Genomic DNA, 14,668 nt, shown 5'->3' with positions numbered 1-14,668 from the left:
CACGCATCGCTTTGAGAATGAGGGTACGTCAATCGTACGTCATCGGCCATCTCGTGTATCAGTAGCTGGGTGGAAGGTTAATGAAGAAAACGTCGACAAAATGTTGAGACGGAACATAATACGCCCCTCTGCTAGTCGTTGGTCATCACCTGTCGTCTTAGTTCGAAAAAAGACGATTTTGTGCGCTTCTGCGTAGATGACCGGGTGCTAAACAAGATCACGCGCAAGGATGTATACCCTATGCCACGTATAGATGACGCCTTGCATTCACTACAAGGAGCAGAATACTTCTAGATTGATTGATTGATTGATTTGTGGGGTTTAACGTCCCAAAAACACCATATGATTATGAGAGACGCTGTAGTGGAGGGCTCCGGAAATGTGGACCTCCTGGGGTTCTTTAACGTGTAGCCAAATCTGAGCACACGGGCCTACAACGTTTCCGCCTCCATCGAAAATGCAGCCGCCACAGCCGAAATTCGAACCCGCGACTTGTGGGTCAGCAGCCAAGTACCTTAGCCACTAGACCACCGCGGCGGGGCTAATTAGAGTAATTAGTTTTTGAACCTGCATATGTGTAACACCATAAGTTTACCACTGTATGTATGCACGCGCCAAGGTGGTCTTGAATGTCCCGCTGGTCATCTGTTGCGGCTAACTCCTCTGCTGCCTTCGTTGAGTCCTTGCAGTCTTGGGTTGGCGCGTCGGCTGCCTGTTCTCCAGTTGCCTGAGCCGGTGCATCGCGTGCCATGGCGTTGTTGCCAGGGACCAACTTCTCAGCCTCCTCAGCCTCTATTATATTCTCTTAGTAGGCGTCGTCTGTTCACAGCGTGGTCTTCGTTAATCTGGCATAACTCCTGACGCAATCTTGCCGTTCTTGTCCAAATGCTCAGCATACACAACAGCCTAGAGCCTGATAGTCTCGTCGTATATGTGCTTGCATGTGACACCTTAGGCAAAGCGGCGCCCGACCAGGGGCCACAAGAAGGACAGTGCCCCTCCAAGCTTAAAAAAAGCAGCGGTGAGTCTTCTAGCACCACGCCTTACTGCAGTTTCAGTCACACCAGCCTCGTCATTGATGTCACATATTCAAAGCCCGCGACAGTCCAGTTACGTTCGAAACCTCCACGACTTCACCAAAGTCACTCAACGCTTGTCGAATGCAGTCGTTTGAGGCGGCGAAGTGAACCCAGTGGATTTTTATGGGGACGTCCTGTTGGATAGCGTCATTGATAGCACAGAAGCCACCCTTAACTTGGCGTTAACCCATTCAAGTAAAGCATCATTGTCAGCCTTGCTTCGCATCTTTACCAGCCAGATGTGATTCATCTGGAATGCTTCGATGCCAGTGAACCCCTTGATGAGTCCCACTTCTAACGGGGCCCTAAAGTCTTCCAACCAGTGTTGTATGTTTTTCCAAATCACCAGGCAGAAACACACACTGTTTCATATTGTTACAAGAAGAAAATGTAAACAACGAAAACCGCTATTCCGATGGCGCAGATGGAAACCTAACACCGCGGCCAGCGCAAAGTATCCGGAATCGAGCGCGGGACGCGGCAAGCGTACCCGAGTGGAAAGCACGGAGCACAACCTCAAACGATCGGAGCGTCTGTGGCATCGCGTCACGGGCACTAGGAGTAAACAATATGCCCTCGAAACCCGGTCGGCGTCATCTTTGCCGGTTCGGGGACAGGATCGAGACGCGTAAGACTCCAGTTTTCCCGCTGCACGGTATACGAGACACGGTAAGCGCAGCATTGTAGTTTTCATCTTTGTCATCAACACGGCTAGCATGACTGCGCCTTTACGCATTGGTACGCTGAATGTACGTGGTCTACGAACGCGTCGGAAACAGTAAATTTTAAAACAATTGACGCAAGAAAAGGACCTTGACTTCCGCGCGAGCCAGGAGACTAAAATAAGTACTAAAATAAGTACTAAAATAAGTACTTATGACTTATAGCTTGTCATAAGAATTTTTATTGCGGTACAATGCGTGTGTAAGGCATGCGGTGGGAGCATGAACCAGATGTATGATTTTCGTCAAGAGGTCTCTTGGCATTGTAGTAGAAGAGGTCACGAGTTGCTTACATGGGCGTTTCGTTTTGTGAGACTTTTGTTATAGGAACACTAAATTTAGAGTTATCTGTGTATACGCACCTACAAATCTGAGAAACAGATGTTTGTTTTTCTGTGAAATGCAAGCTTACTTTAAATGTCGAAGATGTGTGATTCTCTTGGGCGACATGACTTGTGTTTTAGCCCAAGAAGACTGTACTTATACTGCTAAACCAGGCATTGAAAGCGTTGATTTGCTAACAGATAGCCTTAAGTTTTTTTTTCCATGACAAGGCTCTGTTTTGCGAAGGGTGGTAGTCATCAACACTTAACACATTTGCAAGGGTTTAGTCACGCAGGAGAAGATCGAGCATATGTTTGTTCTGAGATGGTACCTTTATGTCAGAGCTATGACGTTTATGCTGTTTTCTTCAGTGATTATTGCTTAGTCTCGTTTGAGATAGGTCGAAAGTGCAAAAAAAAGAAAGGTTGTATTAGAAACATGAAAACTGAATACTAAGGTAAATGCGCGCGAAGGGTCTGTTGATAAGGCAAAGAAGGAAATGGTGAATTTGTCGAAAACGTAGAAAGGAGTGTGGCAAAATGATTGGAATTATTTAACCAAAAAAATAAAATGATAGCAATAGATTGTGGTTGCTACATGCAGTATCAAGCTCGAAAGCAGGAACGTGAGGTCCGGGTGGAGCTAAATGATTTCGTGAAAATTGAAGCAGAAAACCCGGGCTCATGTACATTTCAACTGCAGGTTGTCTAAAACAAACTTGAATGTCTTGAAGAGGATAAGAATAAAGACGCAATTATGCACGGTAGATCTGAGAGATATCTCGTGGGTGAAGCCCCGACAAAGCGAGCCTTGTCAGATGAAAAGCCATACGCTCGAGCTCACGACATACTAGAGCTAGAATTGAATGGTAAAATATTGTGAGAACATAAGTATATCATGAAAGCTTTAGAAAGCTACTATCAAGAATTATTTGCCTATCGTGAGCCAGAGGAGCCGGGTTTCGTAGATGATTTCTTGAGAAAAATGCTGACACTTAATTCTGAGGACACAAGTTTATTGGAAATGTCTATTAGTATGGAGGAAACTTAGAAGGCTATCGATTATCTTCACAAGGGCACATCGCCCGGTCCAGATGGGCTTAGTGCCGCATTTTACAAAGCGTTCAGGAAAGATATGGCCGCTGCATCGCATGAGGTTTTTTCAGGGTCTTTAGGGCGAGGAACTCTGCCTCCTGCGTTTATACGTGCGCACACTGTGCTGATTCCTAAAGAAAAAGAGCAACATGTTTTGCGCAAAGTGACAGGATGCAGGCCAATCACACTAACAAACGTTGATTATAAAACGCTTATGTAATTGCGGACTAGGAGGTTGCAAGGAGTTATATACAAGTTGGAGGGGCCACATCAGACTTGTGGCATCAAGCGTAGGAGCATATTCACGAATATTCATGTTGCCAGGAGCATTTTGGAGTGTTGTGGCGTTGCACGTCTGAAAGTAGCCATGCTACAAATTGATTTAGCTAAGGCTTTCGACACGGTTCCACATAATATACTGTTCACACTAGCTGCTTGCGATGGTATTGGTGAGATCATATCTAAAGGTATTAGATTGGCATACGAAAGTTCAACCACAAATTTAATTGTAAATGAAGAACTCTCACAGCGCATACAAGTACTTTCCTCCGTTCAACAGGGTTGTCCTTTAAGTCCCCTGCTTTTAGTTCTATTTTTTAGAACCACTGTGTAAGAAAGGAATTCACCACGCAGGAATTATTAGTTTCAGGTTGAAGTTATGTTAAGTGCGTGTTTCGGCATACGTTGATGATATTGCCTTTTTTTCTTTCCATAGAGAGGGTGTCACCGCATTATTAAGAATCACCAAAAAGTTTTCTAACACGAGTGGAAGCATAATGAACAAAGAAAAAAGCGTTGGTTTATGGCATGGTAATTAGGACCTCACGCCCAGTTCCTTGGGAAATATTCAGTGGCTCACAACACCTAGTCGTTACCTAGGGGTACTATTGGACAGGTATCAAGACAGTGAAGCATTTTGACTGGAAAAGCCTGAGAAACTGCGCGCGACAGCCGAACGATGGGGCGGTAGTGACTTATCAGTTTTCTCTCGGGCAGCTGTATGTAACGTGTTTCCGGCTGCTGAAATTATGTACATTTTACAAGTACTTAGTTATAAGTCAGCTGTATGTAACGTGTTTCTGGCTGCTGAAATTATGTACGATTTACAAGTACTTACTTATAAGCTTAAAAGCATTCATAAAATCCACAGGATATTCGCCACGTTCACCTGGAGCTCAACATAGGAGCGACCATCTAGAACGAACTTGTTTCGGCGGCTTAAGCAAGAAGGGCTGTCTTTGCGCCATCTATTTCCTAACCGAGTAGTATCACGTTTCATGCTCATGAAAAACCAGAGAGACGCTTTTTTATGTCCTTTATTTCATACAACGCTATTCCACCCCATGCCTAACTCCTTTGTATTTGTAGACAGGGGAGAACAATACATTTTGTCACTGTTCTTGCGCGAAATTGTGTTCTCGTATCGTTTCTTAAGGGCGAGCTTTTCGATAGATTACCTAACTAAAGTGAAAAGAAAACGCCTTATGAAAGATCTAATACAGAATGTTTTTTCTGTGCCCCTTTACTATTCAAAGTATGAAAAATCATGTGGACAAGACGTAGTAAAATGAGTGAAAAACATGTGTACACCACCCAATTTTAAACATTTTTTTTTCAAACTTCATACGTGAATCTTGCCATTGAAAGCGTGGCTTGAAGAGAGAGGGGTGTATGTACCCTAAGGAAGTAGCTGCCTCCTGTGTAACAAATCTGAGACCATTGAACATGTATTTCTTAATTTTAAGAATGCCGTTTTCTCTTAGAACATTTTACAGTGGAACATAAAAAAAACTACCTCTTTATCCACATGGAATTCGTTTTTCGCCTTAGAATAGTTCTGTGCAACATTTGGACGTTATTTTCTTACTTGGTCCTAATTCGATTTGGCGTAGTATGTTAACGTACAGACACTGTGATGTAAGAGTTCTATATGTTCGTGAGGTTTCGTGCAAGCTGTAATCAAAGTGCGAGGTTTGTATAAGACTACCGACTGTGTTGAAGATGTAATATTTTTGTTTGATGCGTTAATGCACATCAAACGCGTGTGATGTGTGATTGTCATCTCAACTTGACCTGCCGTAAACAAGGCAATAAAGGAAAAAAAAAGGACATGGTGGTCTAGTGGCTAAGGCACTGGGATGCTGACCCGCCGGTCACGGTATCCAATTCCGGCCGCGGCGGTCGCATTTTCGACCGAACTGAAAATGCTTGATGCCCGTGTTCCTGAACATTAAGAGGCACGTTAAAGAACGGAAGATGGTCGAGACTTTCAGAAGCTTTAAAGTGGGTCATCAATGCTGGCTTACGAGCATCCACAGACGAACGCAGTCACCATGTTAAAGATTTATAGGTTTCAGTGCAAATAAATAAATAAATAAAGAAATACAAAAAAAAGAAGCGTGAAAAACCAAAAAGAATAACAAAGAAAGGACAAGTACCCCAGAAAAAAAGGAAAAAGCTGAAAGCTTGGGTGTGAAGCCTCAAGTGTTTGTTCAAAAAGGTAATTCAAGATAATACGAGAGCTGCATCCATATCCCAGCATTGGTAAATAGAACGACGCTTGTATATTAAAGAGGCCCGGCTTGGTTTAGAAGGCCACAAGAACTGCTAATACATGCAGTGTTTCTTTTTTTTCAAGTAAAAGCTCCGAATCAATCCCTCTACTTCTGGCTAATATCTCGGTCTCACGAAGCAGATATTCACATTGATACGCGATAGAAATCATAGATAAAAGCGTTTAATCTATATCATCTAGAGCATGATCTCAATGCATGACATTCTGTTAACCTTAAACTCGTATATTCGAGTCTTTGCTGCGTTTAATCGCTGTTCTTTTTTTTCCTTTTAGACGACGGGATACGTTACGAAGTTCGCGTGAGAAATTCCTCACTAGTACGTGTAGTACCTCATGGAGATTGTAAAAGACAATTCGATAAGGCAAGACAACGAAGAGTTGCATATTATTCATACAACCCAAACTGTCAGCATGTGTTTCTGCAATAACTATAGTGATTCCAGCAATGTTCTTGAATAAATAAAATATTTTACATTTATTGCCTATAATTGGAGAGATGCTACAGGGGTGCTTACACGTGAAAAAGGAAGCACACTGAGTATATTTTTCTCGTGTTCAACTTGTAATGTTACACAAGACTGCATTTTACACCAACCTAAAGAATGACATGATATGAATTATATTTAGGTCTTGAGGGAACGACAATTGAAGGAGCTATGAGCCTCCCGCCATGTTAAGTCAGTGGCTCCACTCACAATGGGACTGGAAGTCAAATTTTCCTTGTAGCGCACGTAAACAACAGGAAGAAATCAGGACACTCGCAGACAGATACAGCGCTGTACCCGTCGGCATGTGTCCTAATTTCTTCCCCTTGTTTACGTGCGCTACAAGGAAACCTACCAAAGATGAGCTACCAAAAAACCCGCATTGCGTCTCTCGGAAGTCAAAGTTCCGTCGCGATGTCATGGGCCCCTTGGACGACCTAGAGTTGTCTATTAAGACTGCTGCTCATTAAAGATGCATTCAATTGCTCCTTATTGATAGGCGGAGAGGCGTTAAAGGCTCGGCACAGCCAGAGCATGTGAATAAAAGAACGTGAGTCTTCACCACATTCGGCGCACGACTCTGAATCGTTGGTGTCTATCCGGCAAAGGGATTGAGAAGTAGGATATGAACGGGTTTGAAGTAGTCTGAATGTGCTCGCCTGAGGCTTGGTCAAATTGGGGTGGGGGCTGGAATTACTTCTCTGGCGAGACGGTTGTGGGAAAGAATTTTATGAAATTGTTTGCAATTATTATTGATCGAAGATTTCCCACTTCTGCACAAGAAAAACAAACAAACACAGTCGCAACATAAATGTTCTGATATTATGTGTAACAAGCAACTGGTCCACAGACGTTAGAGGGAGATGGCGGAAGGTGAGCATTGTTGTTGCGGCAGTCATGCCAGAGGTTAGTTCTAGATGTACCACCCGTGTTACTGCACATGAAAAAAGAAGGACGTAGGACTTTGATGAACCACTTGCTAGTTTAACGTGTAAGGGCACACAGTAATCGATCTCGACAATGGTGATTTGGCTTGCTTCACTGATTCTCTGGCGAGGTAGAGGGGCCATAGGTGCAGGTACTGCTGCTTCTTTCCTACGTTCACAAATCCTGCATTTTGAAATTATCTTTTTTACTGTCTGACGTTCTTCCAGCAGCCAAAAGCACTCCATAAGTTCCGGTAATGTTGCTTACATCTCCGTGGATAGTACGCATGTGTGCCGCTGATACGATAAAGCTGGTGAGCTTATTATCTGCCTGGCGAATGGGATGGCGTATGTCGTGATTATCACAAAGGTGGTCCAGCCGTGTGCCAACGTGAACAAGGCTCTCATTATCCAAAAACAGACAAACGCTCAGGGTAAGAGCTGACCCTTGCACAGCGCAAGAACTATGTCTAGAAAAGATTGTTCTTCAATGATCTGTAGTCAATAATGACCAGCCTTTAATAACTCGTCCACCGTGATAGGTCCTAATATTGATGGAAGGTGTCGCTAAGCATTACGGACGAAGCACTTGATCCATGTGGTGACTCGTAGCAGCCTTGTAATAGAGCTGTAGTATTCTACGCGCAAAATGCATTGACGGAGGAAAACACCCGATGGAAAAACGGATGTGTTTGGCATAGACGGACATTCAAAATCGCTCGATTCCTCCAATGAAATAATTGTCATTGTGGTGCAATTCTTGGAGTTGCTTGCACCTTCAAACTGTTTCCCTTGGTGAGAGAGCCAAGTTGGGCCGTGCCACCACTTATTAGATTCGATGAGACTAGTAAGTGATGCTCTACAAGTTATAACGTCAGCGGGATTGTACTTGCTGCTACAATAAAACCATTGTGATAAATTGGTGAATTGTGCTATCTCAGCAACTCGATGCGCTAAAAAAATTGCCCGCAGCTTCCCTCGGGGGAACACTGAGGAGGATGCGGACCATATAATTGGTTAACGGGGTGTTAAAGTGCGACTTACTTGGGTCGATGGCTAAATTGGTTAACGTGGTTGTGAAATGGGGTGTTAAATTGCGACTTACTTGGGTCGATGGCTAAATTGGTTAACGTGGTTGTAGGAGGGGGTGTTAAATGAGTGAACACGTACACACGTATGCGAAAGGGTGGCGCTGGTCGAAGGGACGTCGATCATTGTGTTTGTGGATTCGTTGGAATTCATTTCACCGCGACCTTGGACGTCGACGCACCGTACAAACCAACCGACGAGCGGCAACTGAGCGAGCGAGCGCCGACCTTGAGTATATACACAGCACGACGGCGCATGCACTGTCAGCTGTTGAATGTTCTCGAAGCGCGACGCCACATGCGCGTCCACTGGAGAATCAGGAGAATTGTAGATGTCGAACGCGGTGTGTAGAGGAGGAAGGGTGCACAGATGGTGGAGGAGTGAAGCGCGCGCGGTGTGTACAGGAGGAAGGGATGCACAGATGGTGGAAGAGTGGGCGACGGCGCGACGGCGCATGCGCGCGCGTCAGCTGTCGAATGTTCGAGAAGCGGTGCGGACGGCGTGGACGGCGCGGACGGCGCACTACAAGGCGCGAGTATAAGATGCTCCGCATCTAAAAGGGTATGGTTTGGTTGATGAACCGTTTATCCAGTGGAGTGCCACCAGCGAATCTGTCCAGAAGAACCCTCTACCAGCAAGCCCTCTTCCAGTGAATCTTCTGTGTTCTGCTGTCCAGCAAATCTGTCCAGAAGAACGCGTTGAAGAAAAAGCATTTTTTGACGTAGCAGCTTAGCCGCGTTGCGATTACGCACGCGAAGAGCTCCAGGTGTGGAAGGGACACCATCTTGAGCGGAGCAAGTGTGTACCCTTGCTCATTAACAGGCGTGTAAAGCAGATGCCATACACTCTTGGACTGGCACCAGGGAAAGTATGCAGCTCTATTGTGAATGGCTTGACATCGTCTCTCAGGAACACGTATCGTGGGATAAGGACAGATGTTGTGCCAGTCATGTCTGAACATTAGCTGTTCCACTTGGCTTGCTCTTCATCTGGCATGATGGCGTCCCATGCAAGGTTTGTCTTCCAAAATCTTGGACTACAATCTTGGCTTTTGCGGTAAATGAGCTGAGGTATCTCAAGCGGTCATAGACTCTGGCCAACATTTGCGGCGCCACGCGTTTGATCGCAGGCTTCGCAGATGTGAAAGTAGCATCATGTTCATTTGTGAAGAGGAAGCTGTCACCATTCCAAGGAACTCCCAGAATCTCCACCGTGTGACTGTTGCTTGCTTCATCTTCAATAGCACATTTATCGTGGAGGAATCGCTCCTTCAAGCTGTCACAATTAGAAGCCCATTTGCAAAGCTTCATGCTGGCCTTCCTGAACATCCGCTTTGTTTCCTCATACACATTCAATGCCCTCTGCGTGATCGGTAGTCCTACAAGAAGGTCGTCCACCCAGAAGGCCTGTTCTAAGAGAGCAACCGTAGTTGGGTATTTCTGCTTACAATATGATAAGTGGTGTTGAAGTGTAGCGGCTTAATGTAATGGGCTAGATGCCGCTCCTAACAAAAGCTTCGTCATTCACCACGTCGTTGTGGATGGAATGGGCTCATCCTCAGTCGGTAATCTTTCCAGCCTGAGAAAGCGTAACAGGTCTTGATCTTCAGGCCGAATGACAAGCTGCAGATATGCTTTTTCTATATTGGCAGCGAGAGCCACAGGGTGGCAGCGAACATTTCATAGGAGTTGGATGACATCTGACCCTAGTTTTATGACTTTGGAGAGTAAATCGTTAGGGCAAACATGACCAGCTTCATGCGATGATGCGTAAATACGACGCGAAGTTTTGCTGTTACAGCCTCATGACAAACCACGGCATGATGGGGCATATAATAGATATTGGCCTTGACTAGCTGCTCGTGTGGTACCTTTTCGGCATGATCATTGTTGAAAGAAGCTGAAATTGCTTGGTCGCATTTTTCTAGCAGTGATGGCTGCTGTCAGAAACGATTAATTTGAATTCGCAGTCGACGTTCGGTCAGTCGGCGATTGTTGCTACTGGATGCACTCTAAAAAAAGAGCGAGTAAAAAGGTGTCTTTTTGTCCCACAACAATAATCGTCATCTATATTGCGTTCCATCCTTGCGCTATCACCTCGCACTCGGTACATTCCGGTCACGATCGACATGCCCATTATCAGGGTTTCATTGCATTCTCAATAGAAAAGTGGCCAGCGCCGAGTATTCAAGAAAGGAAGCGCACACAAACCTGATCCCGATTATTGTTGTGGGACAAAATGACACCCCTTTTACTCGATATTTATTTAGAGTGTGGTAACCTCAGCGGTTCGACCATCAAAGGCGCTTGATAACGGCCATCTTGCTTGGAGATGTCCTTCTTAAATGCAGGCATGTGGGGGTCACTTTTGCACTTATGATTGTCCGGAAACAGGTGGCGTTGATCGCGATTGCATCGAGGTGCCACATTGACAATATGTCATAGTTGTCAGCCGTGTCGAACAATAAATGCAGTTGTTGAGAATTGGCTGTTGGACTTTAAAGGGCTTTGCACCATCCATCCGAAGCTGGTTTCGATGGCGGGTGTACTTGCGCTGAAGCGATCGATCGTGTCACTTGTGACTTGTCAATAGGCGCATGATTCTATTAGGGCTCTGATCTTGTCCTGTCGCCACGTACTCTGTTGAAATCGCTCAGCTACGTTGTGCTCCCGTTCGAAAAGTAGGTGTGAAATGTTGAAGTCAAGTGGTAGGCTTCTGGCTGAGCAAATTTCAAGAATCGTTAACGCTTCTAAGGTTCTCTTTGAATCATCGAATTGGCTTCGAAGCCGCACTGTGGTAAAATAACGCTGCCCTGGAGAGTGTGCGTCATGCTTTTACGTAGAAAATCGGTGTGCGGGGCTGATTTAGTATTTCAAGGTGCGCGGGAATCATCATGATGGTGATAGCGGTAAAACTATGAGCGCGCCTATGCGCGTGCTCGTGCGCGTACCACGTGAAAAAGCTCCCGAGCCACGGGGACAGCTCGGCTAACCCCAGAAAGCATAGAGCAAGGACAAGTTCGGGCCACGCCCCGGCTGCTCGTTCTGACCCTCCGTGTCCGGGCCTCGTCCCGGCGTTGAAGTCCTCGGGTGCGTCCTGGACTGGGCATCGCCCCATCTTGCCCCCACGTTGGTCTGAAGCGGCGTTCGTCACGGCCAGCTGTTGTTCTGGTCTCGGAGCGAGACGCTGTCTCAGGTTTGTTCGCGGCAGACGGGCGGTACGCTGTTCTCGGTGGTGTACAGGCAAGCCCAGGCGTTGACCACCTTACTGGGATGGCCCTGGCGGTTATCTTCTAGACCGGGCCCCGCCTCGGTACGAACTCCGCAAGCACAAAGCACACCGCCTCCTGACTACCAGAGAGCTCAAGGTCAAGCGCAACGTTCACGTCAAGCGCAACGTTCAAGGCTTCTAGGTTGCTTAGCCCGGGTCCAGTGGCTCGTGACTGTGTTGTGGCTGCCTTCTCACGTTTCTGTAGCCAGAACTTGGCTCGTGGCATGGCGTAAAAAATCCTTGTATTGTACTCGTTTGCGCTCTTCACTTCATGATCCAGGTTTTCTCGTCCGTTACCACCAGGTTGACGTCGTCGAGCCTCAGAAGTGCTGCTACTTTATCCTTCAGGAAATCCATGTGGCCGGTAATCTGGGAGGCATCAAGATCCGGTTGCTACCGCAGGTGTGATAACAGAACTAGGGCTCAAGTGATACCAGCTCTGATCAAACCGCGTTTCTTCCGAAAATCGTCAGCGGTCGCCATGGTCGTGACGTTCAGGGTAGCCTCCAAAGGGGCTGATCCCGGGTTTCGTGCACTTATTGTAACAAAGAACCGGTCCGCAGACGTTAGACGAATACGACCCATTTATTCAGCATTGAAACAAAGTTGTCCCTCTCTAGAGCGCGCCTATCTTTACTTCGTCGTTCTGACCATCTATTGCGCAAGCTCCTTGATGCTCCGTTCTGGCGCATTTTGCAACGATATGTTTACGTTAGCATTATTCATATTTATTTTGCGAGGCGTAAAGCTGTTTCATAGAAAAATGAAAAGAACTGCGGTAGATACACAAGCAAGATATCATGGAAATTGTAGCAAATGCCATAGTCAAAAGCAATGCTGCTCAAAATGAAAGTATTCAGTGCTCCTCGCTCAAAAATATAAATGAACGTTTCACAAGTCACGCATCTCAATTACCCTACACCGAACTCAAAAGTTGCATGTAACGCCAACAGTAGTCAAGCAGGCACTATAAATGCGCACGAGATACTGTAATTGATAGCTGATTCCGGTTGGTGCAGCTGTTCAAACATTTCATTCAGATGGTCTCAGCTAGACCATTTGAGCTATCGCGCGAGCGCAGGTGCGGAAACTCTCAACCTTCCCTCATGTGGCGTTGATATCTAAGTCAGTATAATTCACCCAGCAACAACGCTGGCACAAGCTGTGAATCGCCGTGCTGCTGTCCGCCGTACCACCCTCCATTCTTTCTCCGTCATGGCAGAACACCACCGAGTTTCTCCGCGTTACCTTGAGGCACCACGCTAGATTTGGCCAGCTGCTGCACTAAAGAAGAAGACAGCCACGTGGCTTTCATGCCTGAGCCACAGGGGCCACGTACCACAGAGGGCAGTGCTCTCACCAGTGTTGTTTAACATTTTCCTCAGTTCGATTCCAACACATAGCGATATTCATTATTATGTGTATGCAAATGACATTGCTTTCTTTGTGACAAACAGTGATCTGCAAATACTTTATTAGACATTACAGAATTACCTAAACATGATAGAGGAATGACTTGAAAAAATACGAATGTCTCTAAACGTAAACAAAAGCGCGCTTCTAGCGTGCTCGTTCAGCGATCCTGTCAACATCTCTCCGATGTATGGTACAGAGAAGATTCCCCAGGTAGATTCACTCAAATACTTAGCCATCATATATAACAGCTTGTTAAATTGGAAAAGTCACATTGATCACATTGGGTCCAAAGCAACACGAGCCATGTGGTGGTTATGCAAGCTCAGCAACTGAAAAACAGGGTTGCGAAGAAATACATTGGCAATGATCTATAAAATGTACATGCGTCCTATCATAGAATTCAGCTGTGTCTTATTTTCGAGCAGTGCGACTTCCGAAATTAGACCTCTAATACTATTAGAAAGGAAAGCTTTATGACTGTGCCTTGGACTGCCCAAGTTTGTTGCTAACAATGTGCTATACATGGAAGCGCGTCTACCGTCATTGTTGAATGGATTCAAGATGCTTACTATCCAAACATTTTTAAAACTATGCACTTTGCTCCAGAGAGAATTGTTCTAAGCTTTTTTTTTCAAAGAGCCAAGCTTATTTTTTGAAACTTGGTGGTCACGTATCCACTGCCCACAGATCATGTTCGTTCAAGCGGTGCTAGAACCACTGAAGGTCAAAACCAAACATAATTTCTCAACAAGTAACTTCAATTTAGACATTCAGAGAGAATTCGAGAATAATTATCCCTCTTACGAAAAGCAAATGCCATTTCAATATTTAAATGATCGGCTTCAGGATTACTCGGCACACGTGAACATGAACAACATAATTGCGACTGATGATGCATCCGTATCAAATAAAAAGCCTGGGGCAGGTACCTTCCACGTTCCCTTGACTGGTCCTTTTTGGTTAGGCTTCTAGAATACACACCAATATTCATAGCAGAATTATTTGCTATTGTACTGGCACTACGGAAACTTTCTTTGGGCTAATCGAAAGTAGTCGTAATTACAGATTCTTATTTAGTATGTGCTGCTCTGTCTTCAGGAACCAACTTAGCACTTATGCACACGTTTCGACAACTCATACCAACAAACTTGCAAAAACTGCAGCTCTTATGGGTACCAGGCCATCGTGGCATATATCTCACTGAGATGGCGAATGCACTAGCCACAGTATTTCTTAGTGGGGTCCTTATCCTGTTTTTGCCTGATACGGCTTACGCGACACCAATACCGTTACGCTAGGATCGTGGCTGTGCCTTTCCCTAGCGGTCCGCTCTTTTTTCCTTGTTTTCATTTTTTTCAGGGGAAAGAGGGGGAGTTCAGCATTGGAGCGATGAGACGACGAGAGTCGGTGTCTTTTTCGGTGAGTCCGTGTCTTTCCCGCGTCCTGAAATACGGCAGCTGCGCCACATCAGACGCCGTTATATAGATATAAAAAACACGAAAATTCTATTTCACAGCAGACGCTATGAGGACGCATCCGCAGATGAATGTCCTCATCCGAAATTGCCAAAATCACGCGTCTACGCACTTCAATTTAGTAGTATCCGTCAGCGTAGCACTGTCTAGCTGGGAGGGCTCTCCGGTTTACTAACTCGCGTATTTTTGCATACTTCTACAAGAAGCTGTAGT

At 45.5% G+C, this 14,668-nt stretch overlaps 1 protein-coding gene and 1 long non-coding RNA gene across 3 annotated transcripts in view; both read left to right on the top strand.

Moving 5' to 3' along the window:
* Positions 1-6,508, top strand: part of LOC142772022 (uncharacterized) — a 32,484-nt gene extending 25,976 nt beyond the window's left edge. For both annotated transcript variants that reach the window (XR_012886248.1, XR_012886247.1), the window contains one exon: positions 6,068-6,508. This is a non-coding gene — a long non-coding RNA (uncharacterized LOC142772022). The remainder of the gene's footprint in view (positions 1-6,067) is intronic.
* Positions 6,509-11,987: 5,479 nt separating this feature from the next.
* Positions 11,988-14,668, top strand: part of LOC142772020 (uncharacterized) — a 61,084-nt gene continuing 58,403 nt past the window's right edge. The window contains exon 1 of the mRNA XM_075874092.1: positions 11,988-14,399. Within this exon, the coding sequence (XP_075730207.1) occupies positions 14,370-14,399 (30 nt within the window). The 5' untranslated portion in view covers positions 11,988-14,369. The remainder of the gene's footprint in view (positions 14,400-14,668) is intronic.

The sequence above is a fragment of the Rhipicephalus microplus genome, chromosome 9, assembly GCF_043290135.1.
Source record: "Rhipicephalus microplus isolate Deutch F79 chromosome 9, USDA_Rmic, whole genome shotgun sequence".
Lineage (NCBI taxonomy): Eukaryota > Metazoa > Arthropoda > Arachnida > Ixodida > Ixodidae > Rhipicephalus > Rhipicephalus microplus.
The sequence above is the reverse complement of the archived record's forward strand: the minus strand, read 5'-3'. Positions and strand labels throughout refer to the sequence as shown.